This window comes from Harpia harpyja, chromosome 10, assembly GCF_026419915.1.
Source record: "Harpia harpyja isolate bHarHar1 chromosome 10, bHarHar1 primary haplotype, whole genome shotgun sequence".
NCBI classification, from domain to species: Eukaryota; Metazoa; Chordata; class Aves; order Accipitriformes; family Accipitridae; genus Harpia; species Harpia harpyja.
Window position 1 is genome coordinate 24,675,253 of NC_068949.1, and position 25,147 is coordinate 24,700,399.

Below are 25,147 nucleotides of genomic sequence, written 5' to 3' on the forward strand. Positions count from 1 at the left end.
ATGCAAACAAATGCGTACACTGGATTGTGCATGGCTGGATGATGAGCTAAGCCAGCAAACGACAGACATAGAGAAGTAACAACTGCCTTCTTTTCTTTACCTGTCATGCAGGCCATCAGGTTCCCCCTTGCTCTTGTAGGAAATGACATTATCGGGAAAAGAGCCTGGAACTGCTTTCACATTGCTCATCCTAATCTTTCTGCATGCCAGTCAATGCCCATGCCTGCTCTCCTCTGCACCAGAAACTGCAAGGCTGCATGCAAGGTGTGGGGAAAGGAGACCGCAAAAATTTTAAGTTGTTTCCATGGTTTTTGCTGGCAGTTTGCGGCCAGGCACTGAGAAGGAAGCGCAAGGTGTTGATGGGGCAATGAGAGGGTTCAAAGATGTGCTCCCTCCCTTACTAAGCAGGTTGCTGAGAATCACTGAACAGCACGGGAAGGATTTCACCTAGCTGCCTTCCTCCACAAGCTTTCCAACCCAGCCAAGACCCTTGCTGCTGCTCCATACCTAGGCGGCGGGGGCTCTGTAGAGCAACAGTAGCACTCAGAGTTATGTACCTCATGGACTTCACTGTGGCTCTAGTGGCTGCCTCCATTGTTTGTGGGATATTCTCCCCCCCTTCCCTCCTTCTAACAAAGATTCTGATTAATGATCGCTCATTCCTAATTGTCAAATTTCTTTTCCTTCATCCTGTGTCTAATCACCAGTGACAGAAGCCATTACGCAAATGAGAGCAGACGACTTCCCACAACTGTTCTCGTTGGTAAAAGCCTTGTAATTTAAAGCTCTGATTTGTAGAGGAAAGCTGCGTTTCCCCAAGGCGTCCAGGCATCTGTTCCACTTACACTCCAAGAGCCTCGACTTCCGCTCCCTCCCCCCACAATTAGTCCTCTGCTCGCAACAAATATTTGACTTTGCAAGGCAGTAATTAGAACTTACTTTGCATGTGTTTGTCACAGTAACAGCATCTCTTTCCCTTTCCTTCTAGGCAGTGCCAATGCAGAGAAGTGCCCAGGGAAGATGATGACTTCAGGACTTTCCAGGACATTGATGGGAGAGGCGCTGTCTCCAAAACAGGAACAGAAGATGAAGACCATAAACCAGAATGCAAGGAAGCTTCTCACACACACGTGGCAGAAGGGAGGCTTAGAGAAAAGGGCTTTGAAAAAACACATGTGCAAAGGCAGTATCCCATTGCAGTTGCTGCTCTGCTTCCAGGGCTGCGACAGCAGCATGGGTTGACCATGCATCAACAGAGGCCTGCCAAAAGACAGCCAAGACCCTGAGTGCACCATCCCCATTCTAGGACTTCAAAGAGCAGTTGGCTGTGTTCAAGGTCAACTTGTTCACTGTTAAGAACTGCTGCAAAGAAAAGAAGCAGCAGTCTCAGCCCAGGCCTGCCCCTCTTTCCCTCAAGAGCTGCTTTGATGCTGAGGGTCTCCCCCTTCACCCCCACCTATGTTAGATTGCCCCTGCACTGCAGCTATGTCTCATACCCCCTCAACCCTGGCCCTGATCCTGACCCACTGGCTTCAGCTTGGACCTGCTTTATCACTGCAAATTTCCTGGGTGATCACTCAGCTGAGCCTGACTCTGATCACTAAGTATCTGTCTCATGCTCTTCTCTTTCCATGGGAAAGATCCTGCAGCCATGATCCACAAGCAGCAAGAGAAAGATCACTTCTCCTTAGAAAAATCCCACTTTTCAAGGAACAGGGAACTGGGGGATACAAAAGAGAAGAAAGGTATTATATGACCTAAGGTAATAAAAGCAAACAAGAAAAAGCCTAAAAGTGAAAAATCTTGGGAGTCTGATCGGGTTTTCAAATGACACAGTTCTCATCCCTCAGTTTCCTCTGCTTCTCTGCACAACCTGAGACATTTCCGAGTTTTGTGGTGCCAGCCGTGCACGTTACTCAAGAGGCATGTGCACAACAGAAAGCCTACAGGATCAGATGTAACAGACCACTAAGTTCAGTGGAACAGAAGCAAGTATGTGTTCAGTGATGATGATCCCACCAGGTACAGCAGGGAAGGGTGAACACCCATGGTCAGAGAAGACTTTATCCACTTGTCTTTCCTACTCCCTCCACATTTACCCTGTCCCCTAAGGGCATGAGGAGAGAATGCCAATTGTGGTACCCCAGGCTCACACCGCTGTCCTTCTTCCCCTCACCAGCCCCAACATCCCTAATCTCTATTCAACGCTTCCCCATTTCACTACACATTAGAAATTTCTTCAGATTTAGCCAACATTTCACTGATGGTTAGATGCCAAGATTGCTGTAGAGTTAATATTACCATAAAATAACCTGTGTCTTTATTAGGTAGAGAGGACTCCACCACCAAGGCTGCTAACATACAGCACAGATACACAGAGGGAGCCTCCCCCCAAAATCTCCTTGACCAATGTATGAACTGGATAAAGGACCAGATGGAGGACAAGATATCCCGAAGGATAAGCAACCGATAGAACTCATTAGACCTGACAGTGTAGTTTGCTCCAACATCCTGTCAGTGACCAGAGCATGGTGACACCATTCAGGTCAGCAGGGAGGGGAATTTCTTCCCTCCCCACCAACACTTGCTGTTGACCGGATTCAAGGATACCATCTTATTCCCAGCCTTCCTTTCAGGCTTATGGAAGTAGGATGGGGAAAGTTGTGAAGACACACAGTAATGCAGTTGGTATTGCTGTTTTGAAGGCAGTTCTGGAGACCAGCAGCTTTCACCAGTGAAGAACACAAGTGGAGTTACTAGAAAGACTTAAAGGTAGCTTTATATGCACATCTCCTTATACAGCTCTCCTACACAGCAGCTCACAAAACAAAAGCCACACAGTTCTGTTGTTCAACATTGGTTGTATTTAAGAACTACACTTCAGAAGGTACCGTGTGTTTGTCACACCCCACCCCCTGCACACACACCCCTAGCAGAGAACACACACAGCTTCCCAATACCATGGCAAGGGGCATTGAAAGCACAAGGTGAAAAGGGAAGGGGGGGGAGTCAGTCCATCAGTGCATTGTAAATGAGCTTTCACGAAGTCAAGTGCAGCAAAACCTGTTCAGACACTTTAAAAGTTAGACCTTTGGCAAATAAAGAAAAAAAAGGATCCTAAACTTCTCTAAGTACCATTCTCTCTCCACATGGGATATGAACTCACACCCTGAGCTTCAGGAGTTGATGGTGTCTAACAAGTAGTACTGGATACTACCATGTACTGAATAAATAGCACAGAGATGGGATTACATTTGAGCATCTTTCAACCAAGGGCACGTGCCCAGGATTCCTGGGAAGGCCTTGCTTTTGGCCAGAGTCAGCAGCTTAGCCTTCTTCCCCACCTGCCCAAATGCTGAGCATTGATAAGTATCCAGCTGAGTGACCTTCGTCTGGATCTAACCACAGCTCTGGAGAGTCTGCAACAAGTAATGTGGCAGTCAGACTACTCAGTGACACAAACGTATTTCTTAAACAAGGACCCTGCAGCTGCCAATTACACTTCATTTGTTCTGACCTGTAAAGCAGCCAGAAACCTAGCCCCTGGGACCTCCTGTTTGAGAAGCCTTTCACCTTTGTGCAAGACCAGCTCACTGCAAGTGGTGCAGGAGCTGTCCCAGCAAAAGATGGGACCCAAGGCCAAAGATGGAGTGCTTCTTGAGCAGCATGTTCTCAACACTTTTGTCAGAATCCCATGTCAGAACAAGCCCCAAAGAACAACAGGGAAAACACTGGAAGTCTCAACAGAACAAATTCCCCACTATTCTCTGGGATGAGATATACGGGCTATGAACAGCTTCTCACACCTCTAGCTCTTGGGGCCCATTACAACCGCATCAAATATACAAGACCTTTGCACCACACCCCAAACCAGGGACAGCAGTGCAGCACACCTCAGGGAATAAAAAGCCAGCCTCCATATAAGCCTAAGGCTTTTGCATGGAAGAGGAGGAAGAAAGCAAAATGATTTTTCAGGGTGATTGCTGAGGACTCTTAAATAGAGGCTTGTATGCTTCCTGTGCCCTGGTCTTGTCACTTCCCAGCCTGCCATGTCAAGTCCCAGAATACAAGGATCAATATAAACTTAACCACATTTAAACAGAAAGCCCTGACCTCTTTCACATGACTGTACAAAGAAGGGAACCACACACTGGCATGGATTTAACTGATGGACAGGAGCCACACAACATCACACAAACATGCGCACCTGTGCGCAGCCACACATACTTGAGTTCTTGCAGTTTCAGTAAAAAGGGCACTTTCTTTCCCGTGTTAGTCCGAGGAGCCAGCAGCCCTGGTGGGGAGAAGAGAGCCTCTGTACCCATCTGACACTGCGTTTTGACAGTCTAGCTCAGCACCCCTGGGGAATTTTATTTAAAAATGTGGCTTAATCATTCAAGACTTGGAGAGTGCCCTGGCATTTACGCATCTCCCTTCATAACGCTACATCCCCTTTTAATCCCACTGCAGCTTCAGAAGAGCAGGAGAGAAGCCTTCACTCACCAGAGAAAGCTGTCACAAAGGAGGTTTATCTACACTCCTACAACACAGATGTTATTTGGAGAGCACAGGATTTGGCGCTCACACACTAGATGAATTCACTCTGATCTCTACCCTGTACTAAGTCCAAAGCATGTATGTCTTAAGTTGAAGAAATTGAATCATTTGTCCAGTTGCTTATCACACACAGGCCATCTCACATAGTTGTTTGTTATACAAAAAGGTGCCAGAGTTGAGCATGGACAGGTCCCCTAACAACAGAGGACCATGAGACCTACCATTTCCCATCTTATATCCACCGCAGGCACCAACACATAAACCCAGCCAGGAGGCCCAAACCCCATGAGGCTGAGGAAACAAGATCACTCCTGGTTCTCCTCCAAGCTCTTCTTCAAATGCCTGAAAATCCTGAAGCGACACATCCAAGTGCCAGAAGCCATGCTCCTTGTTGTGGCAAACAGGGCAGAGGGAGAAAAAACAAGTTAGTGAACATGAATCCAGCTTCCAATAAGTGCAGACTCTTTCTTGGGAGGTTCAGTTAGATGAGAGTGGAGGATGAATGGGGTACTAACGGTTTTGCAGTTCCAGTAGCCCCCTTTATTGTAGTGGGGCAGGGATGGGCCAGGAAACCCATCAGTCTCTTAAGTGCTGCGTGCAATACTAGCGCTCAGTATCTTCCATTGCTTGTGAACAAAGCAGCTCCAACATCAGTCACCCAGGCAGCCAGGCATTAGTCATACCGTCCCTTAATCATCATATTCAACAAGGGACCCACCTGTTCAAAGCAGAAACAGATTGTTAGCTGGGACAGTTACAGAGAAATGGCAGCTGCAGAGCCTGCTCCCGCCGCATCACAACACTTTATAAGCTGAGCAGCCCGGGGCAGAGGATCTCAGCACACAAACTGAGCCTAAGGTAGACCGAATCAGTTTCAAAGTATTTTCTAGATAAACCACTGGGGCATCCTTGACCACATCCTCAAATACCCTACCAAAATTGCAAGGTTCTCTGCCAACACCCAACTTCAGTTGTCACCAAAACATTGCATCCATAGTATTTTTTGAACTTTTTCACCCTAGATTTGTGATTTCTCAGGAGCTGCCATTAAAAGGAGCTAATAGTCATCAGGGGTTGCTTTTTGCAGGGCAGAGAAGGAACATTCTCATTGAATCCTCAGAACTCATTGAATCCTCTCTGGTCCTTAGGGTCACTTGGAAGGAAGGCTAGGACTGACAATTTTGCTAAGGTTTTGTTTTCAGTCAAGACCACTCCCCATTTCTCAGCATTGCCTGATCACTGAGGGAAGTTCAGCATGCTATGGCAGTAAAATAATCTCAGGGGAGAGGCATGAGTGCGCTAAAGAGGAGTTCTTGCACAGTGGTAAGGGTTACAGACCATGAAAACATTTTTATTCACATCCAGTATTTCCAATTTCAGATCAGCAAGAGATCTTCAAAAGCATACTCTTAGTACTTCAATCTGTTTTTTGAAATACCAGTTGGTTAAAACTGCAAAGAATTCAGAGATGACCAAGACCTGCGTTAAGGGGAAAGTGCATGACTTACTAGAAGAGATTTCTCTTATTTAAGAGATTTGGATTCAACAGGTAAAACAGTTTCATTTTTTTGGCAAATACTTGGTATCATTGCTGCACTGAAGGCTACAGGGAGTTTGGGAGCAACACCTTCCTGGCAGTGCCCAAAACCAAAGTACACCTTCCCCCACATACAAGAACAATTACTCCATTGTTTGTAGTGGTCCTCTCCAGAATTATAATTTAAAGAGCTTGCCTTTTTGTAGCCAAAGGACCTTCTGAAGACTGCGGGAAGAACCATTCACAGCAACAGAGCAACCCTGCTTTCCTCTACCCTCACTGTGACACCTGCAGAGCCAAATAGTTGGCATCTCGAGTTTTGCATTAAGCCACAATGATTTCAACAGCAGTGACTATATGATTCTTTTTTGTACCTCTTGTGGATTTCCTAAGGCTTCTCCCAACATCTTCTCAATGTTCCTCATTATCGCCACTTTCTGATGAGCCTTTAATGGATATTCAATTCTCTTTGGGGTTGGGGCACCCTGAAATATCAAAAATAGCTCATTGCATGCTTCCTGAATTGGCAGATTATTCCACCTTCTCCCAGCCACCCAGTTCTTCACACACCACTCTAAAGGGAGAAAGTAGCTTTCAGCTTTAAAGCAAAGGATTTGGTGCAATGAAGTTCTCATATTGACATGTGCCAAAACATCTCTACTTGAAAAAATCCTCTGGGATAGACCTATCCAAGCTGTACAGGAAGGTGCTTGTACTCACCTTGTACCAGAAGTTCACAGTGATGGTAATACCCCCATTCAGGAGAGACTCAATGTGGTGCCACCTGCATGGAAACCACACAAAAAAGAAAATAAACTATTGCTGTAGCTTACAGTGAAATACTTTGGATGGATGAGTTCAGACAGCACTAGACAAGCCTTGACCTATACCTCCATCATCAAGACCTCAGAACTTCAGGAAAACTCCCCTTATTTAAATACAGATCTCACACACTTTAGTGGAGTACTTGCACAATAACGCAGCATCAGGGAGAATTACCACTCCCATCCAACAGACAGGAAGTAGAAGCAGACTGGCCCAAGATATCACAGAAGATATCATACTTGCTGGAGAAGTCAAAACAAAAGTCTTTTAAGAGCCAACCCAACACTTCAAGCAGAACGCCTTTTAAATCACTGTTTGCTGGTCACTGTGCAGTCCCACCATCCTTCTTACCAGTACATAGGTATGTATAGCACATCCCCCGGACCCACCACCGTCTCATAGCCAACCACGCTCTGGAAGTTTGGAAACTTCTCATAGTCAGGATTGTCAAAGTCCACCTAACAGAAGAAAACATTAAGAAAATCAGAAGAGCTTCCTGCAATGAAAGTCCTCATTACTGGCTCCCAGTATCAAATCATCCTGATCTTCCTTATATGGCTTCTGCATTCCCATTGTGAGGTCCTGCAGTACCCCCAAAGTACCACCAACTTAGACAGGAGTCCTGCAATTTATCTCTAAGCAAATCTGTGTTTGACCAAGTGACCAATGAAACAGAACAGAGAAGGCAGCAACTGCAGCCCAGTTGTGCTATCAGTAAGGGGATGTTTATAGCCCTAGCACTTGCAAGTCAGGACCAGACACAAACAAAAACATCACTAGTCCTTCCATCTATTCTTAACGTATTCACCAGTTAACAGATCTGAACACAGGTTTTGCAAAAGCTCAGCAAGTGGTATGCAGCTTTCCTTCCAGTGTAGCTTCCTCCCACCTAGCATCTTCACAAATGCCCCTTTTTGGCACAGGGCAGAGAACAGATCTGCTACTCTCACCTGGCTCTGCCTGTCACATGGATGGTGCACAGGATAAGGGTAGAGGCATTCAAACTGATCAGGAGGGAACAGGATACACCTCTTGTAACCCTTAATCTGAGCGAAGAAGTTCTGCTGCTCATCATAATGAGCTGGTGTCACATTCCCTACACAGAGAGAAAAAGATGATAAACAAGACACTCTCAGTACAGGTATGAAAGATGGAAGCAAGTTGTATTCCTTGCTAAAGACAGTAAATACACTCTCACATATTTAGAAAACTAAACAAGGAAAATGACCACAGGAACATTACAAACTGATCACTATTATCAGTCTGCCTTTATTGAGCAGTTGCTACTCCACTTAATTTCCATTCTAAATCCATATTCAGCAACTTATGCTCTACAGGATTAGGATTTCCAGCTTGTTTCACAGCAGATGGTGAGTGTTGACAGGAAGCTTTTTCATAAAGCACTCTCTTTAGATGACAAGTTGTGGAATGGACTTTCAAAAATTATTAGTCTAGAGAAAAGGAGTTTAACAGTCTGATTTTGAAAAAACTCCTAGTAGTTTTGCAAGAGAACAAGTAAACAAATCCCTTTGTCATTGGGTGTCCCAATAGCACCTCCTCAGTCTGATTAACAGTTCTGAAGCTTGACTATTGCCACTAGGTCTTAAATTTAATCAAATCTTTAAATACAGCAGGACATTTTTTACCCCTCACAACTATATTTTTCAGGGTGTTTGCCAATTCAGATATTACTCTTTCAGCTTGTTCTTTATATGTATTTTCACTAAAGAGAATTAAGATAACAGTTAAGCCCGTAACTTCATCAAATAGATCATACAATCACATGCTCCTGTAAAGATGCTCCTTGAACACTGGTTCAAGACAATTCCTTGGTTCTTGTGCATAACCTGTTGATAATAGGATTTTAGTGATCATATTATGACCTGTAGGGAAGTGTTGGTGCAGTGCTTTTATGTGAAGTTCTCTTCTCTCAGCTAGTAAAACACGTGGCAAAGACAAACTACTGTAAGTTGAGCATGACTTGTTGCAAAGGAGAAAAAACATCTGCTGTCAGAACTGAACAGCTATGAATTGCCAAGTAATTATAATTGGACAATTATAATTGGATGTGATGGCCACATTGATTATAGGCCATCCCACTTCACAAAACTGTGTACGTTCCTTGCCCAGTTATTGAGATTAGTTTCTACTAGAATGCTCTCCGTGTCAACAGCGTAGTAGTACCTCTGTCTTCTAAGGTGCCTGCCTATGAGTCAGTCTCCACATGGATTTGGAATTCCACTCTATCCAGATATTTTTAGGATTTATCCATCTTCAAGTTCTCCAATGCCCTCCAACCTCCCCAAGAAGAAATTCAGCTCCTAACTGAAAGAGAATTCCTCCCCACAGTGTACCAGCTCAAATAAGAACAAATGCTTCACAGAATAATCAACATTTCCTCCTGGGTAGACATTGGACATGCTAAGAAAAGCCCAGAACACAAGCTTCGCTCAACTTGCAAACCCTTTTGCATTTTAAATTTGAAGACTCTGAGCATTTTAAATCTACAGCATCTGAAGCATTCAAACAATAAATAGGTCTCAGAATATGATTAGCAATTACTGAAAACACAGCCCTACCAGCACCACACAGAGCCTTTCCATGAGCAGATTACATCCAGGCATTCACAGTATGTCCCTGGGGAGATACAAGCTATTCCTTTGGTTGTTTCCTCTCTATAACCCAAGTTAAGTTGTGACAACAGGCCCCCCCCCCAACCCAAAGCTTTAAACTGCCTGCTCTGAGGGAACACTTAGAAACTAGTGGAAAATCCATTTGAAAGACCTTCTGGAACTGAAATACAGAACTGCTGACCAAATCTTTTCCCCTTCTCCTCCAATCAGAGGAAATTGCTTACCTTCCATGCCAATAAGAAGCAAGTTAGAAGTCAATTGACCCCAGCCACGTTTCCCTTGCTGCTTGTTAATCCAGTTCCAGTTGAAGCCAAGGAAATCCACCACAATCTTCCTTCCAACTGTGTCATTCAGGGTTTGCTGCAGATATAGCCTGCATATTCCCACAGACAAGCAGAAATCAAGTATTCAGCTTTGTCATGAACATAAAGACATATCTCTGCATCCCTTCAGAAAGATTTCAAAACAAAGATACATAACTCCTAAACATTCTGCTCTGTCACCATACACCATAAATAACCATGGAAGGAAACAGTTTCAAAAAGTCCCCAAACTTTGCTGAAAGACTTCCTGGTACAGAAAGGAACAGAACTCACTTCTGCTTGAACAATCACAAGGGAAAAAGTGAATTTTAGAGCAAGAACAACCCCCTCACAGTGCAGGAGGAGGAAACTCTAAACAGACTGGCCACTATCAAATATCAAATGCATTCATGAATAATCCCCAGATAGATGGCACCACTCTAACTTAACTGCGATAGTAATTACCTCGTCTAGTAAAAGTGCATGAGGGCAAAAAAGGGCTCAGAAAACCCAGCATGTTTCAGTATCAAGTTACTTTAGAGCCACACTTACATTTAGACATAGAGGATCAGAGGAATCAAACATCTGTATTAACAACTGCAGTATTACAGACTACTGTCTACAATGCTAGAATAAAAATGCATTTTTAAGCTCAAGGACTGCCTTCACTCTGGGAAAAAGCACACCCAAAGCTGAGAAAGAAGAGAAAGGCACAGACAACAAGTGGACACAGACACAGAGTTGCTTCCAATTAAGACACAATTAAGCATCTGTAAGTCCTTTCAGAGGGCTGGTGACTGATAAAATTAACTAAGGGTTTAAGAACAGTTGCTAACAGTTATATTCCATATAAACGTAAAGCTCCTCTCGGTAACTTACAGCTGTTAGTGGTGTAGGCCATCGCTACCAACAAATATACAGCACATATGCAATCTTTTTTCATCTTTCTGAAAGAAGGTTAGCACCAGCTGCCTCGGTATTCTGTAAAAAAGGCTGAGTGCCATAGCCTGCACCTTTTCATAACTAAGCTCCTCTACCAATACCATAGTCCACCAAAAGAAAGTGGAGCTTAAGGCTTTCTCTATCCAAACACTGCCTCGGACAGAGAAGAAAATAAATAAATAAATCTCTGCAGACAATGTGAACAGTTTGATTAACTAATGGTATGACTTTTTTAATCAGGTAACAAGGCTGCTGTCAACTAGCAGCCCTGCAGGAAAAGCAGGGCTGTAAAAAAAGTGAAAAGTTTGAGAGGTTTTAGTCATCAACACTCATTGATGAGAAACTTACCCCCTACTTAGCCCTGCAGAAATGGAAAAACCTCCACAGATCACTTACCTCTCAGCACTCCCTTTTTGTTGTATTTCTTTGAGTCTATCCACAAACTCAGCAAACTTCATCTCTTCCCTGCTCGACTTGGGTTTGAAGTTCTTAAAATTGGCCATCTTTTTCTCATCGTAGTACAAAAACTTGTGTGTGCTGGCACTATACACTGAGAAGTCCCCATTGCCAATGTTTTCCTGGAGGTAGTCCAGGTCCCATTTCAGAGCAGGATAAACCAGATTCGTATCTGTCAGCACCACAGGCTCCTAGAGGAAAACAGGAACTTTATTGATTCAAGGACCTCTTGAACTTGAGAACGATCACATTCATTATTGCAACCACACAACCTCTTTTTGAAAATGGGGAATTGGAAAAGGCATTTAGAGTAATCAGGTGCCTTAGTCTAGAGAGAAAAACAAGCAAAACATGATAGGAAGTTTCAAGGAAGCGGTGGCCTGCTCCTGCAGCAAACTCCTGGTAGCAATGGGACAGATTCCACTATCTACTTAGCTAATCTCTAACATGTGAGGTTAGACAAACACTAGCCGGGAACAGTTTTAGGCCAACTTGGTCCTACCACGTAGCAAGGAGACGCAGTAGATTCTGTCTGGTCACCTCCAGCCTCAGCTATGAAGGGGTAAAGGCTGACAGAAAGATACCTCTGAATCCAGAAACAAGAGACAGCACTCATCTCTTTTCTCAGAGGATCACAGATAACCTTCAGCCATCAAAAAACTGACATCACCCCATCTCTTCTACACCAAAAAAAGAACCACTACAAAAGGAAGACAAAGGACACTGCCTATCCCCTCACCTATAAGTAGTAAGCAACCTAAACAAGAACGACAGCTGCTGTGTTTCCAAGCTGTGCATACACAACTTCCCTTCTTGCAGGCTTTCTTTAAAGGAAAAGAAACAGCTAGCAATCTTACCAAAACGAGATTGAGCTCGTCCAGAACCAACACAAGAGCCGTTATTGCAAGGCAACCTTCATGTCTGTGGTCACTCTCACTTAGAAAATAACGAACACGTGCCCATGGTTTTACACATTTTTACACATTTACAAACATTTCCACGATTTCCATCCGGACAACAAAGCACTTAAAGCAAACGTTTCCTGCAAATTTCACAACTCAACGCTGGGGCACCGAAAAGAAACGTCCACTACGACTAAGGGGATCGGGAGAGGGGCAACAACCAAGTCCGCGCAGGGAGGGGGCTCGGCGGACGCCCCGCGGCAGGCAGCGCGGCAGCCCGGAGGGACAGAGCCGGGATGGGGAGACGAGCGCACCCGGGACGGCACCAGCACCCGGCAGAGCCCCGCGCTCTGCCAGCCGCTCTGCGGGCCCTGCTCCGCCCGGCCTGACGAGCAGGGCTGGCAACCCCCGCGCCGCGAAGCGCAAGCCTCCCGGCCCCGCCGCAGCCGCCGGGCCGGGCCGGGCCGCCGCCGCCCACCGCACCTCGTTCTCGATGAGCTCCTCGGCGCGGGGGTCGCTGTGGCTGAGCCGCGGGATGGGCCGCGTCTCGAAGGAGTAATGACGGAACTGGGAGTCGCTCCAGCCGGGCCCTGCCGCTGCCGCCACCGCCGGGCCCTCCCGGCAGCCCGCCGCCGCCGCCGAGGAGGAGGCCGCCGCCATCGCCGCCTCCACCGGAGAACCCGGAACTAGAAAGCCGGAAGCGGAAGTTGCCCGCCCATGGCAACACCGGAAGCGAAGGGGAAGGCGGGAGGCAGAGGGGGCACCATGGAGAGGGCAGTAGGGTGCGGCCGCGGCGAGCAGCGCCCCCGCGCGGGGGGAGGTTGCGGGCGGCCTCTGCGGCTCTCTGCCTCTTGGCCCCTTCCGAGCTTGTCGGACACCCGTGGGGGCCGGGAGCACCCGCGGGAAAAAACCCACGACAGAGAAGGGAAAGGATCGTCTGTGAAGCCTTCTGCGGGCCTTCGTGGCCCCCGGTGCTCGGCGCCGTGCCACCCTGCGTGCCTTCAGCTGCCGGCCCCTTCCCCTCAAGGCCGCCAGAGCTGCCAGGCCGGGAGTGCGGCTCAAAATGGGGAACTGCTCTGCTGCCGGGTGGGTCCACAATGGCAGCAGCGAACTGCCCGCTGTCCTCGGGCCGTCTGCGGGAGACCTACAGCGGTGTTTGTGCCTGAAAGCTAGGGGTTTAATTAACGCCTGCAACAAGAAGAAATACCTAGCACTGCTCGGCGTAACTAGCACCCGCCTTTTGATCACGAACGGACATTGCATGACTACATCGTTGTAGCAAGATTGTATGAATTGCGTGCCTAGGGCCGGAGCTACTGATTTTTTTTCTTAGTGTATCTTTATCGCGTGAGACAAAGCCTACAATTTGCTTTTAAACTGGAAGCAGCAAGAACGATGATTGCCCTTTCCCCAAGAATGTGTGCCACGTTAGGCATCAGCTCTCAAGAAATTTTCAGTCTCTGGCATTCAGTGGTTTTCATCTTAAAGCAGGTAGATTTGCTGTTTTGGCTGCGTAGAACTTTGCCTTCTTGAGAATAAAGAATGCAATCTATTTTCCTCTGTCCTTCCAAAATTTATTAATATGCTTAGTTTCTAGGAAAATGAATGCCCCCTTGCCCTTTAAATCTACAGCACTGCTCCTGTACAGGTTAAGAAAAATCTTTACAACATATTTGCAAACATACTTGTGTGTTTAGGAAGCTTGAGCCACATCTGTGGGAGACTCAAGCATAAGCCAGAAAGTAAATACCCAGTGGTGAAGAGCCGATGTAAGGAGCAGCCGACCACGATCTGAGCCTGCAGTGAGGTCTGAGCCCAGATCAACAGCGCAGCCGGGAACCGAAGGTCCCTGCTTCCAGCACGACGTTGCTGTCCCCAAACCGCCACGCGCTGCAGAGCAGGCACAGGGACCGAACGCTGCTCCATGGAAAACACCAGGAGCCTCTGCACCGGAGGGTTGGGCTCTGAGTTAGTAACTTTATTGAATAACTAATTGACATACTAACTTTACTGCATACTCGGTTGTAAGGGAGTTGGCTGAATTGAGATACCGTCCATAAAACGACATGACGAGGCCTTTCTTTGGGAAAAGTGAAAGGATCCTATCCTAGCCTGCAACAATGCCCCCACCTCAGGCATGCCATATCTCAGATGTATTTTTGTGGTTCATCGCCATCTTCATTCACTTAGTAGGTTTACAATTAATGTTGTTATTAGAAGGAATGACTTTAATGACAAATTGTCCATGATAGTTTTTGATCTGCAAAGGCTTATAATGTAGATCGTTATAGAGACATTACGCATTATGGCTGATGTGAATAACTGAAGGAAAATGAGTTCGACTACCACAGAGTTTACATAATGAAGTAAACTGCAAAATCCTTTAATGCTCATATCGATTTTATCTACAATAATATATCGCTTACGTTTGAAGAACAGCATCGCTAAATTAACATGCCATTTCAGCTGTTCGCGTTTCCCTGGCTCCACGCAGATAAGGCGATTACGTTCGGGTATTAACTTTAATACAAAGAAGGCGATTTGCATAACACCGCCAGCCAGGGCATCGATCCCATTGAGCGCTGAGGGGGCTGCCCCGCAGGAGGCGGCCCCGCCTCTGGAAGGGAATACCTGCCGCAAGCTCCCATCGCCCCGCTTCGGACCGTGACAGCCAGAGTGAAACATCGCACCTACGCCCTTTCCGTCCATTAGCTCTTGTGTCAGTACTGCACTAACGGCAGCTGATTAATTAACGCCCCGGACGGGGGGGGCGGGTTGTACCCGGCAGCGCAGGCGGAGGCTGGGCTCGCCCCGTCCCCGCCCCTTCCCTAGCCCCGCCTCCCTCCGCGCTAGCCCCGCCCCTGCCCGAGGTCTTCTGTCCCTACCGGCCGCCGTCGACCGCGCTTGCGCGGCGGAGGCGATGGCAGCGGCCGGGCTCCGCGGTGTCCTCTGGCAGCGGGCGGCCGCCCGGCTGTGGGCGGCGCGGGCCGCCGCGGCGGCGCCCCCAGGGGCGCGGGCAGGTGAGCGAGCGGGGAGGCGGAAGCGGGGGGGGGGGGGCGGGCCCTCGGGGCGGCGGAAGCGGGGGGGGCCCTCGGGGCGGCGTGACCTCCCCGGCCTGGCTGCGGCTGCCGGCGGGGCCCGCGCCCACCCTGCCTCGTCGCTCTCCCGCCAGCCTCAGAGATGTCCAAGGACCTGATGCCCGGGCCGTACCCCCGCACACCGGAGGAGCGGGCAGCCGCCGCGAAGAAGTACAACATGCGGGTGGAGGACTACGAGCCCTACCCCGACGACGGCTTCGGGTGAGTGGGGGGGGGGCGTCCCGTGCCCCTGCGGCCGGGGAGCAGGCCAAGGCCAGCGCCTCCCGGCTTTGGGGCGAGGTGCTGCGGGCTGGTAGTCCCTGCTGTATGCCTGCGGGCGCTGTGCTGTGAGCTTAGTGCTTTGAAGGCACACATCAGTGTTTTAAAACAGGAAGAAATGGAATGAGTTGGAGGCCCATGTGAATAAAATGCTGTACGAGAGACTTCATATGCTGTTGTAATGTAAGGCTCAGAGGGATGAACTGAAAGCCATCTCTGGAATAAAGATTTCAGGAGGTGTCTTAAGTGTTAGGGAATACTTTGACATGTGCAAAATGCAAGACAGCTAGAGTTCTGTATTTCAGTTAAGCTTGCATTTTCTTCCCACTACTATAGTGTTCCTCAAAGTGGCCTTTTTGGGCTACTTGTTACAATGCCTGATATCAAGGTGGTGATTGTTGTACTAGTTGCATGCATGCATTTAAAACATCTATATGCATAGGAGCTATAAAAATAAGGTAAGGTTTAAGTTTTCCATTTCCATAGGCCTACCCTATATGTCCTGTACAAAATTTATCTAAATTAACACAGACATCTTGTATATTTGCTTTTTTGTCTTTCTCACAGGTATGGTGACTATCCCAAGCTCCCTAATAAGTCTTTCCATGAGAGAGACCCCTGGTACCAGTGGGACCAGCCAGACATGAGGCATAACTGGGGAGAGCCGGTAGGAATGCTAGTAGCGCTTTTCAAGCTGCTAATCAGTGCTACTGTTATTAAATACTGACATGCATGTCTTGTTAGTGCTTTCTGTTTAATTTTTTGTGTGATTGCATCCCCAAGTGCAGGTGTGTGTTGCCTATGCAAGCAGGACAGTCAGCTGAAGAGAAACATAGGCTATGGCCATCAGGGTAAATATTTTGAAAGTTCTGAGGAACGTTAACATCTTATTACATATGAGGAGGGAGACTTTACAAACTTAAGTTTCTCTGTAGGAATAGGAAAGTGTCATCCGTTTTCTTTGCCTGATCTGACTCAGTATGAGAGCTTAGTTCAGAATCATTTAGCAAAGAAGCCATTGTTTGAGTAAAGTCCTCTTAGTACAACGGAAGTAGCTATTGCTGCTTTATTACTCCCAAGGTTGTTTTGGGGTAGAATACAAATAAGGAGGTTTTCTCTGAAGAAAGCTTGCAAGATATCCTTAAGAGAAATGGATGAATAGAGCACTTATGTTAACTTTCAAACTTTCAAAATCTGAGTTCCTCAAACTCCTTGTCAGGAGTAACTTTTCAGTTAGTGCATGGTCTTTCTGTGAATGACTGCAATCTAACTGTGATTACTGAACTTGGTAATTGACTTGAGCTCTCCTTACTAAAAGTAGAGATTATGTAAGCATAGGTATGTAATATATCATAGTATAAACATGCCAGAGCATCACAGCTCTAGAGTACTACAGTAAAGTGCATGTAGAAGCACGTGAAAAAACCCCACAGTGATTCTGTGTTGCTATTGTGCTTGGTACAGGAAGGCTTGTATAGGTACCTTTGCAGATGGGTTGGCAGTGGGGACCAAGCAGAATATACTGGTGCATCCCAGGTGTCAGGAGATGCCTCTGTTTAGGCAACTGAATTCTGCTCAGTCTGGCTCTCGGGGTTTGATAGCCAATGGCTCTGTGTGCAAAGAGGAAGGCTGGGGAGCTAGAGGCAGTACTTGAGCTGCAAATTATTGAGTTCTCTGCTTTCATTAATGTGAAAGGAGACTATAGGCAGAACGTGCTTGGGACTTCCCTATGTATATTTTAAGGCAGAAGCTTAAATGCCCTTCTGCTTCAATCAGGAAGGGCATTAGCTTGCTACCAGCCCTGCTCTTGTGGTAACAGTGGCAGGTGCTCTACCGGTTTTGAGGAACCAGCTTCCAAGTGGCAGGTAGTTGTTGCTTTGTTTGAAATAACACTGCTCCTTCTGTTTGGGTATGACCGAACTTCCATAAATGAGGGTACTGATTTGTACCATGCCTTTTCAACAGTGCTGGGGAGCAAATCTAAGGTGGAGTGATTATGTACATAAATAAAAGCTGCTGCTATCCTATAATTAAGCATATTGCCTGGTATAAGCATAGGATGGCATTTGGACTCCTGAGTCTTACTGTAAGTGACAACTTGCTGTGACTGTAGGTAAATCACTTAATCTCCTCTGTGGCTTTATCTCCACTTGCGAAGCGAAGATGAAATGGCTTATGGCAGTTTTGTGAGTGTTGTAAAGCACTTCTTCCCTTGATAAAAGCAGCTTGAGCACTTTTGGTAAATGTGCAGCCATTTTCTTTTGTTCTTTAGATGCACTGGGACTTTGACATGTATATTCGGAACCGTGTTGATACATCCCCCACTCCAGTTCCCTGGCACACCATGCGCAAACACTTCCTTATCTTTTTGAGTACTATGCTGATCATGTTTGGTCTTGGAGAGATCTTTCCAGCTTACAGGCCTGTGGTGAGTGGCATACTTGGGTAAAGGGAGGAAAACTAGCTGTGTTTCTTGTCACTGCTGATGCCCCTAAGAGTGGTTTGACTGAAGCTGAGTGATGAAGGTGAATGCAAAACCCTGCTGCTGCCAGGGGATGGGCCAAGGGATGTTCTGCAGCCTCATCCAGCCCGAGTTGTTCTGTTGACTGGCTTGGCTCAGTTCACAGGTTCTGTTTCATAGTGAGCAGTTCCTGTTTACAGGGAACTAGTTTTAAGCTATGCTTCTTACAGTATCCCTTCTTTGGTTTAGGTATTCTCCTTCCCTGTGTGCATCTGCTTGAGGAAGATGCTTTATCTCTTCTCTTGCCCTGTGTTTTTTAGTTATATCTCATGATCTGGATCATTTGGAATGTACTTCAGAAAAATATATCTGACTATACGAAGAGCTTTTGCAATATATCATCCTCATGCTGTGAGATGAACTGTTGGTTAAGATCAAATGCAAGACCACCTTGATGTTTCTTGCTAAAGGACATGGGTTTATACAAAGAACTCTGTCTCTGAACATACTTCCCTTGTACTCTACTATTCCTGCTGAAGCACTTAAGAAATAGACATTTGTTGTAAATGACAAGCCTTGATTTGGGGGGGTGGGATGGGATAAGACGTTTTCCCCTTACCCCTTAATTTGCTTGGTGAATTTGCCACTCTTTATCTCTCTGTGTAGGGACCGAAGCAATATCCCTTCAATGACCTGTACCTGGAGAGAGGAGGAGACCCCAATAAAGAGCCACCAGTGGTGACACACTATGAAATCTGAAAGTTGAAGTGCTCTGTTTCTCCTGTGTCAGCTCTGCTGGGGATGGCATCTTCTCTAGCGTTCACTGTGGCATATAACACTTGTTCTTTGATGTTCAACCACTAACTCCAGTGAAATATATCAATGATACTTACTGTGCTAGTTGTCTTCTGTTGGTTTGAGAAGGCTGAACGATGGCCAATGAAATTGAATTACCTTTGCCTTTTTTCTAAATGGGCTAGTATCTGCGGGGCAAAGTTCTGAGTGCAGTCCTAGGACTGCTGCTACTTTATGTACCTTGTGCACAAACATTCCTTAGCTAAGCCTGTTTATGCAGATATTGCTTGTTACCAAGTGGCTTACTGCAAGTGCCACTTGGAGTTGAACTAGTCTCATCATTTAATGTGAAATGACGGGCAGAACCAGACTGGCAAGTGCCAGTGCTTGGGAGTCTCATACCTTGTGAATAACTGTCTGTCCTCACTGGAATTTGGCTTTGATCTCTTCCTGGTCTAGATGCCCTCTTAAGTGAAGCTTGCACAACCAGTAGGGAGCACTAGTGAGGCACGGAGCCTTGCAGTGTATAGCTTGAAGCTGACAGAAGAGCTGTGGACAGCAGTGGTACAAAAAGGCCAATGAGCAAGTCCAATTCTGGCCAGACCTGTTCTGCTGTGCATGGGCTGTGGTCCAAAAGCATAGATGCCCACGTTGCTCCTGTGTGGCCTGAGCTTATCCACCAAGGTTGGAGTTATGCCTGACCCACAAAGTCTGCCTGTCTTGCTGCAAACCACGGGTGTATGACCTCCTATGGCTTCATCAACTGTTTTCTTGGGAAAGTTATACATACAATTTTATTAAGCTCCTAGATTTATCTGGCTCCACTCTTCCTTTAACATAAGTTTTGGGGTTTTTTTTTTTCCCCCCTTGTTACTGGAAGAGACAGTACCTTCAGTATTGATTTACAGTGGAAGTTTTTTCAACTCCCCTGTGCTACGTCTTAGACCATGCTGTTTGGCTGCAGGAGTGGGTGATCACAGAAGCCTAAGGGCTTGGGCTGTTCCGGGTGCTTCCTATAAACTGGATGCTGTGCTCTGCTCTCAATGCCCTGTCATGACTCATAGTTTTGTGCCTTAAGCAGGTGTTTGAACACAGTGATTCATGATTTTTCAATCTATAAAGATTTTTAACCCCAGATCTAAAGGACACTTAGTTTGATCTCTGTGTAGGGGTTTCTATAAGGGTGTTATGTTCAAGGGAATTACATGATTGAATGCTAGCACATATGAATATTTACATGTAAATAAACCTAACCTCTTTGGAGGTGCTGAACGATCACCATTCCTCCTGGTTTTTGTAAGCTGTCACTTTCTCTTCTAGGTACAGAAGTGCTTGCTTTTAAATTATGGACAATGATGTTTTACCCCAGAAGGGTTTCTAAAGTATTTTTTGAGCTGTGGGGACCTAGAAACTGAATTCTGTTACAAAGTATTATGCAGGGGAAAATACTCGTTAGGAGTACTTCAGTAAGAATTGCCATCCACTGCAGTTATGTGACAGCACTATATACAATGTTGTGAGAGTTGTAAGAGTCTTCAAGTAAAATTAAAACAATCATAGCAGTAATAGGAACCTTATTTTAGTGTATGTAAAATAATGCAGCAGTTGCACAGAGGCAGGTTGCAGCCCAGCCAGCTTACTGTACTGCATACCACAGGGCTGCCCTGCCCCAGCATGGTTCGGTGCCTCCTCCTTTGGGGAGTTTCACACCCAGTCTGTATCTAACCAGTAACTTGACAGTGTTATGCATCATTGGGAAGGCATAATAGGTTGGGCAGAGAACATGGCTCAGAAATCCTTAAAAATGGGGCTCGTAGTGTAGGCAAATTTTCTCAAAACAGGAGAAAGGTGACGGAAGAAGGTCTGGGCCCTTCTGTGTTTGTTGTTTTTTTTTTTCCTGGCAGCTAAAATGCTTTCAGGAATATATTTTCCTAAGCCATGTGCCTTTCCCTCTGCGTCCCCTCTCAGGAAGGCTTGAATCTGTAGCTGAGGCAAAGCTCTTCCGAGAGAGGTGACTTCAGAGGCAGCAGACCCCAGCTCCAGCTACGGTGTTCCTTGCCCTCCAGCATGAACCATTTCGGGCTAGTGGATGCAGCATATTCAAGTATCTTAGGAACTGTGCCCAACAGCCTTCTGGCTTGGGAGCCCCGCGCTCAGCCCGGGCTGCTGCTGAGGCCCCCGGTCGCGGACGCCCCGAACCTGGGCAGGAGAGACTAAAAGCAGCCTCTCCGCGCCCCCCTCCCCTGTTCGGGACACACCCGCGGGCCGGTAGTGCCCAGACCCCGCAAGGGGACGGGCTCCCGCACCCTCGCCGGCGGTGACGGCTCCCGCCCTGCGCGGCGGCCCCGGGACCGTCGGCGGTACGGCAGCTGTGAGGGCTCCCGCCGGCGCCTGCGCAGGCGGGGCGGGCGCCGCGGGGGCGGGGTCACGGGCGGCGCTTCGCGGGCGGGGGCTTTTCGGCTCCCGGCGGCCACCGTCGCGAGGGCTCGGCTGCGGGAGCCGTTCGGGCTTGGGTCGGCGGCGCGGCAGGGACGGCCAGCGAGCCGGTAAGGGCCGCCGCCGGCCTCCCCCTCCCTCCTCCTCCGCCGCCTCCGAGCCGCTCGGCCTGGCGCGGGCGGCTGCTCCTGGCCCGGCCCCCGCGCCCCTCAGGCTCCGCCACCGGCGGCAGGGGCCCGGGAGCCGCCCCGGGCCGGCCCAGCTCCGCCTGCGGCGCCGCTGCCCTGCCGCGCCCCGGGGCCGGACCCCTTGACCCCGGCGCCCTCCCCCAGCCCCGGCCTGCTTTTCTGCCCTGCCCGTCCCGGTGTCGCTGTGCCGCTGTCCCCAGGTCCCGTGGCTCCGTCCCGACCCTTCTGCCCCGGGAGCCCCGGAGTTTGCTTCCCCTCTGCCGGCGGGCCGGCTTCTGGGCAGCGGCAGGCGGGGAGCGCCTGGGGGGGTGGCTAGGCTGTTTGACCCGGGCCGCGGAGGGGCCTTTGGCGCAGCCGAGAGCCTGTTCTGTGACACCCGGTGTCCGAGGCCAATGCTTTCTTCCCAGATCTTCCCTCTTTTTGACTATCACACGGTGTAACGCCGTTGTGTGGAGCAAGCTGGCTAGGTACGTGTGTACACAATGCCGTCTGCACAGTGCTGTGGCACTTAGCAATAGCTTTTGAAAGTACTTGGAGCACAGGAAGTTTCTTTATGTACCATGGGAGCTGTCATGGAGGAATGTGCTGAGCCCTGCCCTGCAACAACCCCGCCTTGCAAACACCAACGATTAGCTGAGATTAGTGTCTCTGTGCCTTCTGCCTTCTGTAATCGGGGTTTATAATAAGAATTTATGAGAACAGCCTGGCTATAGGATATTGGGCAGCTGTGAAGGGAGAGCGTCAGAGCAATGCAAAGGGAAGGGGCAGTACAAAGATTTCAAATCGATGCTGGGACGTAGAGACTGTAGGACGGTTTACGTCTTAACCCTTGTGTCATGGCTGTGAGGCCTTTTTCAATTCTTAGGGTGGCTGCTTGTCACCTGGGTGACCTTGGACAAGTCTTTTCTGTTCTGCCCAAGTTTCACCTTTAGCTAAGGGGGATCAGGCTATCAGCTCCTTTGTGTGCTGTGCTGGAAGTCCGGTATCAGCAGGAACTGTTCAAAGAGGAATGGTTGGGTGTCCAGTAGTGGGAGGAGGATTGGGGAAATTGGTAGGAGGGGATTTCTGATTGACAGTATTTGGGTGGTACAAGAGAGAGAAGAAGGCCTTACTAGAGTGATACCTGGGATGATTATCATGGCAGCTTTGAGGGTCAATTAGCTGATACAACCACCACAGTCTTTTAGGATATATTCTAAGCCACAAGTATTTCAAGTTAGTGTAGGTGAGGAATTTTTGCCTCTGTCAGCATTGCCTGCATGATCTGTCATGGTTTAAGAGCATGTGCTTTTACTTTTCGCTGTTTAGGTGTGTGCTCTCCGTTTACCAGTGGTGGGGAGTGCTCTGACCTGCCTGGTTTTGCTTTGCAGACAGTGTTACTTTTTAAGGACACTGTGCAGGAAACCATGGCAGGGGGAGGCAGTGGGGAAATGCTGCTTCTGTCCTGTGGCTCCCTTTGGGGCTGAGGTTTGTTAATACATTAGCTCTGTAATCGGATGTCTGTAGAAGGAGGAGGAATTGTCATGATTAATTAATTAGAGGTCCTCAGAAAAGCATGAGCTTTCTCAGGAGTCTTAGATGCTATTTTGGGAGATGACACCAGGTGGCAATGGCTCCCTAAAAATTCTCCTATGGAAGAATCCGATGCTTGTGAATTTTTCTCAGGCAGCCACAAGAGGTTGCTAAAGAAGGGCTTTTTCCTGCTTTAGGAACGTTGAGTCCTGTCCTGGATACGGACATGCACAGTGTATAGAACGATCACTTCTCTAAGACTAAGACTCAAATCTGGCTTTTTTTTCTGTTCCGAACTCAGAGCCCACTGATTTAAGGAGGAGGTGCTGCTGCATCCCTGCAGAACCTCAGCTGTAATGGAGCCGAACTGGTAGGAGGTGCTTAAGACATGGTGTGATACTGTGATCTTGGCTTCTTATGCATCTCCTGTGGGCCTTCTCAAGTCTGTTGGCACTACTGCTGCCTTGCCTTGAGGACCAGGGACACAGTGTACCTGTTCAATACCTACAGTTGTTCTGTTGATATTGAGCCACTCTCAATGGTGCCTTGTTTGCTTTCCTATGTCTGGGTGAGTTATCACAGGCAAGACACTTTACCTTCACGTTCTCTCCTGACTTAAATTTGTGAAAAGAGAACAGTAACATTGACTTCCTTTATGCAAAATGCTCTACTGACAAGAAAAGCTGACAATTGATCAATACTGTTCTGCACATTTTTTGTGGCTTGTCTTTGTTTGTGTGTTGAATGGAAATTGTGCTGGCCATGCAGTCAGTCCAGCACAGAGGGTAAGGAGTGGGAGCTTGTACCATTCACCTGGCTAAGTTTGTGATGGTTGTGCTCTTCATTGCTTCCTTACCAGTTAATTTACTAGAGAGAAGAAGTCTCTTGGCCATTGTCTAATAATGTTCACAGGGGAGTTACCCTCTCAAAAACCAAGAAGCAGTGAGGCCTGTATGTACAGCCAGCTCCTACAATTGATGGATTGTAACTGGAGGAGGAAGAGACAAGAAAGGGACTGCTAAGGAACATACCAGCTGTCCTGCTCCCCCACATCAGTGGAGTCAAGTGGTGCTTTGTGCAGTAGGCTGTTGCCAGCAGGCTCACCTGACTCCTCCTGGGGATGTTTTCATTGAAGAGAGGAGACCCAGACAGTGTTCCTGCGCTAGTATGGGAGACAGATGAGTAGGCACTGGAACTTCTTGGCAGAGAGAATGTGATGGAGCCCTAACAAGTACTCTGCAAAGTGTGTGCTGGAAGATAGGAAAGTGAGCTTTAGAGGTCTGTTACAGTGATGAGGAGATGACCTTTCCACCTCTGTTCCTGGGCTGCATGAGGAGATAGTTGCACTTGTCTTATCATACAAGAGTTCTGTTCAGATTGCACTGGGCCTCAGCTAAGTTGGGATAAGGTTAATGTGAGAATAGCAATAGGCACTTCGAGCTTTGGGAGATACTACTGCAGACTAATGCTAAAAAGCATTAATTAAATTCTAATCAAACAGCATGTCCTGATAGTGCATGGGAGAGAGAGAGGATGTCCTTAGCTTCAGCCTGGCTGTGGAGAAGAAACCCTTAAAGGTGTGTGGAGTTATTAGCCAGGAGGTCCAAGCCCAATAAGTAATACTGACCAGATTTCCCTTTGTGTGGGCCTCAGGAGGCCATAGCTTCATATAAACCACAAGATGACAGAAGGCTTTTTCAAAACTGGTTTGGTGTTTTTGGATGGTTTGGCCAGACAGTGGGCTGGCCACAGCAAGCTACCTTTAAGAACTTGGTTACAAATAAACACCCGTACTCTGGCCTGAGTAAGGCCAAACTCTGAAGCACTTAGACTTGTAGCCCTGCATCTGGAGAGGGCAATGGATGCAAACTGTGGTTTAACTGTCAGCCCAGCTAACGCAAACAGTGTCAAGTAACCAGGAGAGGTTAATCACAGCGAGCTGGCAAGATGCACAGTGTTTTGCTGTGCTGCCTGCTGACAGTTTACTTTATTCAGCATGATATCATCTGAGTGCATAGTTAGCAGCTCTGTTTAGCTAGCATTAAAAGACTGCACTGCAACCAAGCTTGAAAGGTTTAGGAACCACTTATGAGAGTGACCCCGCTAGCCTGTGAATGATATATCCACACATCATTTGTGTTACTGACATGCCTAGAAGGCCTGGGCGTAGTCTGGGATGGAGAGGTGCTGGGTGCTTTCTCCTCAGCAAGAACGGGATCCTACATGGAACAATAATTTGTATTTA

The 25,147-nt window shown here is 47.6% G+C and overlaps 3 protein-coding genes across 10 annotated transcripts in view; 2 read left to right on the forward strand and 1 right to left on the reverse strand.

The window, feature by feature from the left end:
- Positions 1–2,841: 2,841 nt before the first annotated feature.
- Positions 2,842–12,850, reverse strand: HIF1AN (hypoxia inducible factor 1 subunit alpha inhibitor). 2 transcript variants are annotated; one of them, XM_052799516.1, is made up of 8 exons: positions 12,638–12,849; positions 11,193–11,443; positions 9,777–9,925; positions 7,870–8,015; positions 7,271–7,377; positions 6,815–6,878; positions 6,469–6,579; positions 2,842–5,275 (listed from the first exon to the last, which is right to left on the reverse strand). In XM_052799516.1, the coding sequence occupies exons 1-8, from the start codon at positions 12,812–12,814 to the stop codon at positions 5,231–5,233; spliced, it is 1,050 nt and encodes a 349-aa protein (XP_052655476.1). In that variant the 5' UTR covers positions 12,815–12,849; the 3' UTR covers positions 2,842–5,230. The 2 variants fall into 2 exon arrangements, with proteins under 2 accessions (XP_052655476.1, XP_052655477.1); XM_052799517.1 differs by lacking the exon at positions 2,842–5,275 and adding an exon at positions 5,882–6,382 and having other exon boundaries at positions 12,638–12,850.
- Positions 12,851–15,027: 2,177 nt separating this feature from the next.
- Positions 15,028–18,864, forward strand: NDUFB8 (NADH:ubiquinone oxidoreductase subunit B8). The gene is made up of 5 exons (XM_052799749.1): positions 15,028–15,174; positions 15,327–15,453; positions 16,078–16,177; positions 17,783–17,938; positions 18,638–18,864. Exons 1-5 carry the CDS (start codon positions 15,075–15,077, stop codon positions 18,728–18,730), a joined length of 576 nt encoding a protein of 191 aa, XP_052655709.1. The 5' UTR covers positions 15,028–15,074; the 3' UTR covers positions 18,731–18,864.
- Positions 18,865–21,200: 2,336 nt separating this feature from the next.
- SEC31B (SEC31 homolog B, COPII coat complex component) overlaps positions 21,201–25,147 on the forward strand; it is a 36,190-nt gene continuing 32,243 nt past the window's right edge. For 5 of the 7 annotated variants that reach the window (XR_008236842.1, XM_052798534.1, XM_052798535.1 and 2 more), the window contains exon 1: positions 21,201–21,312. The gene's annotated coding sequence lies outside the window, so the exon portion shown is untranslated. Of the gene's footprint in view, positions 21,313–21,797; positions 21,858–25,147 lie in introns of those variants that run through there. The other 2 variants (XM_052798531.1, XM_052798533.1) reach the window with 2 other exon arrangements.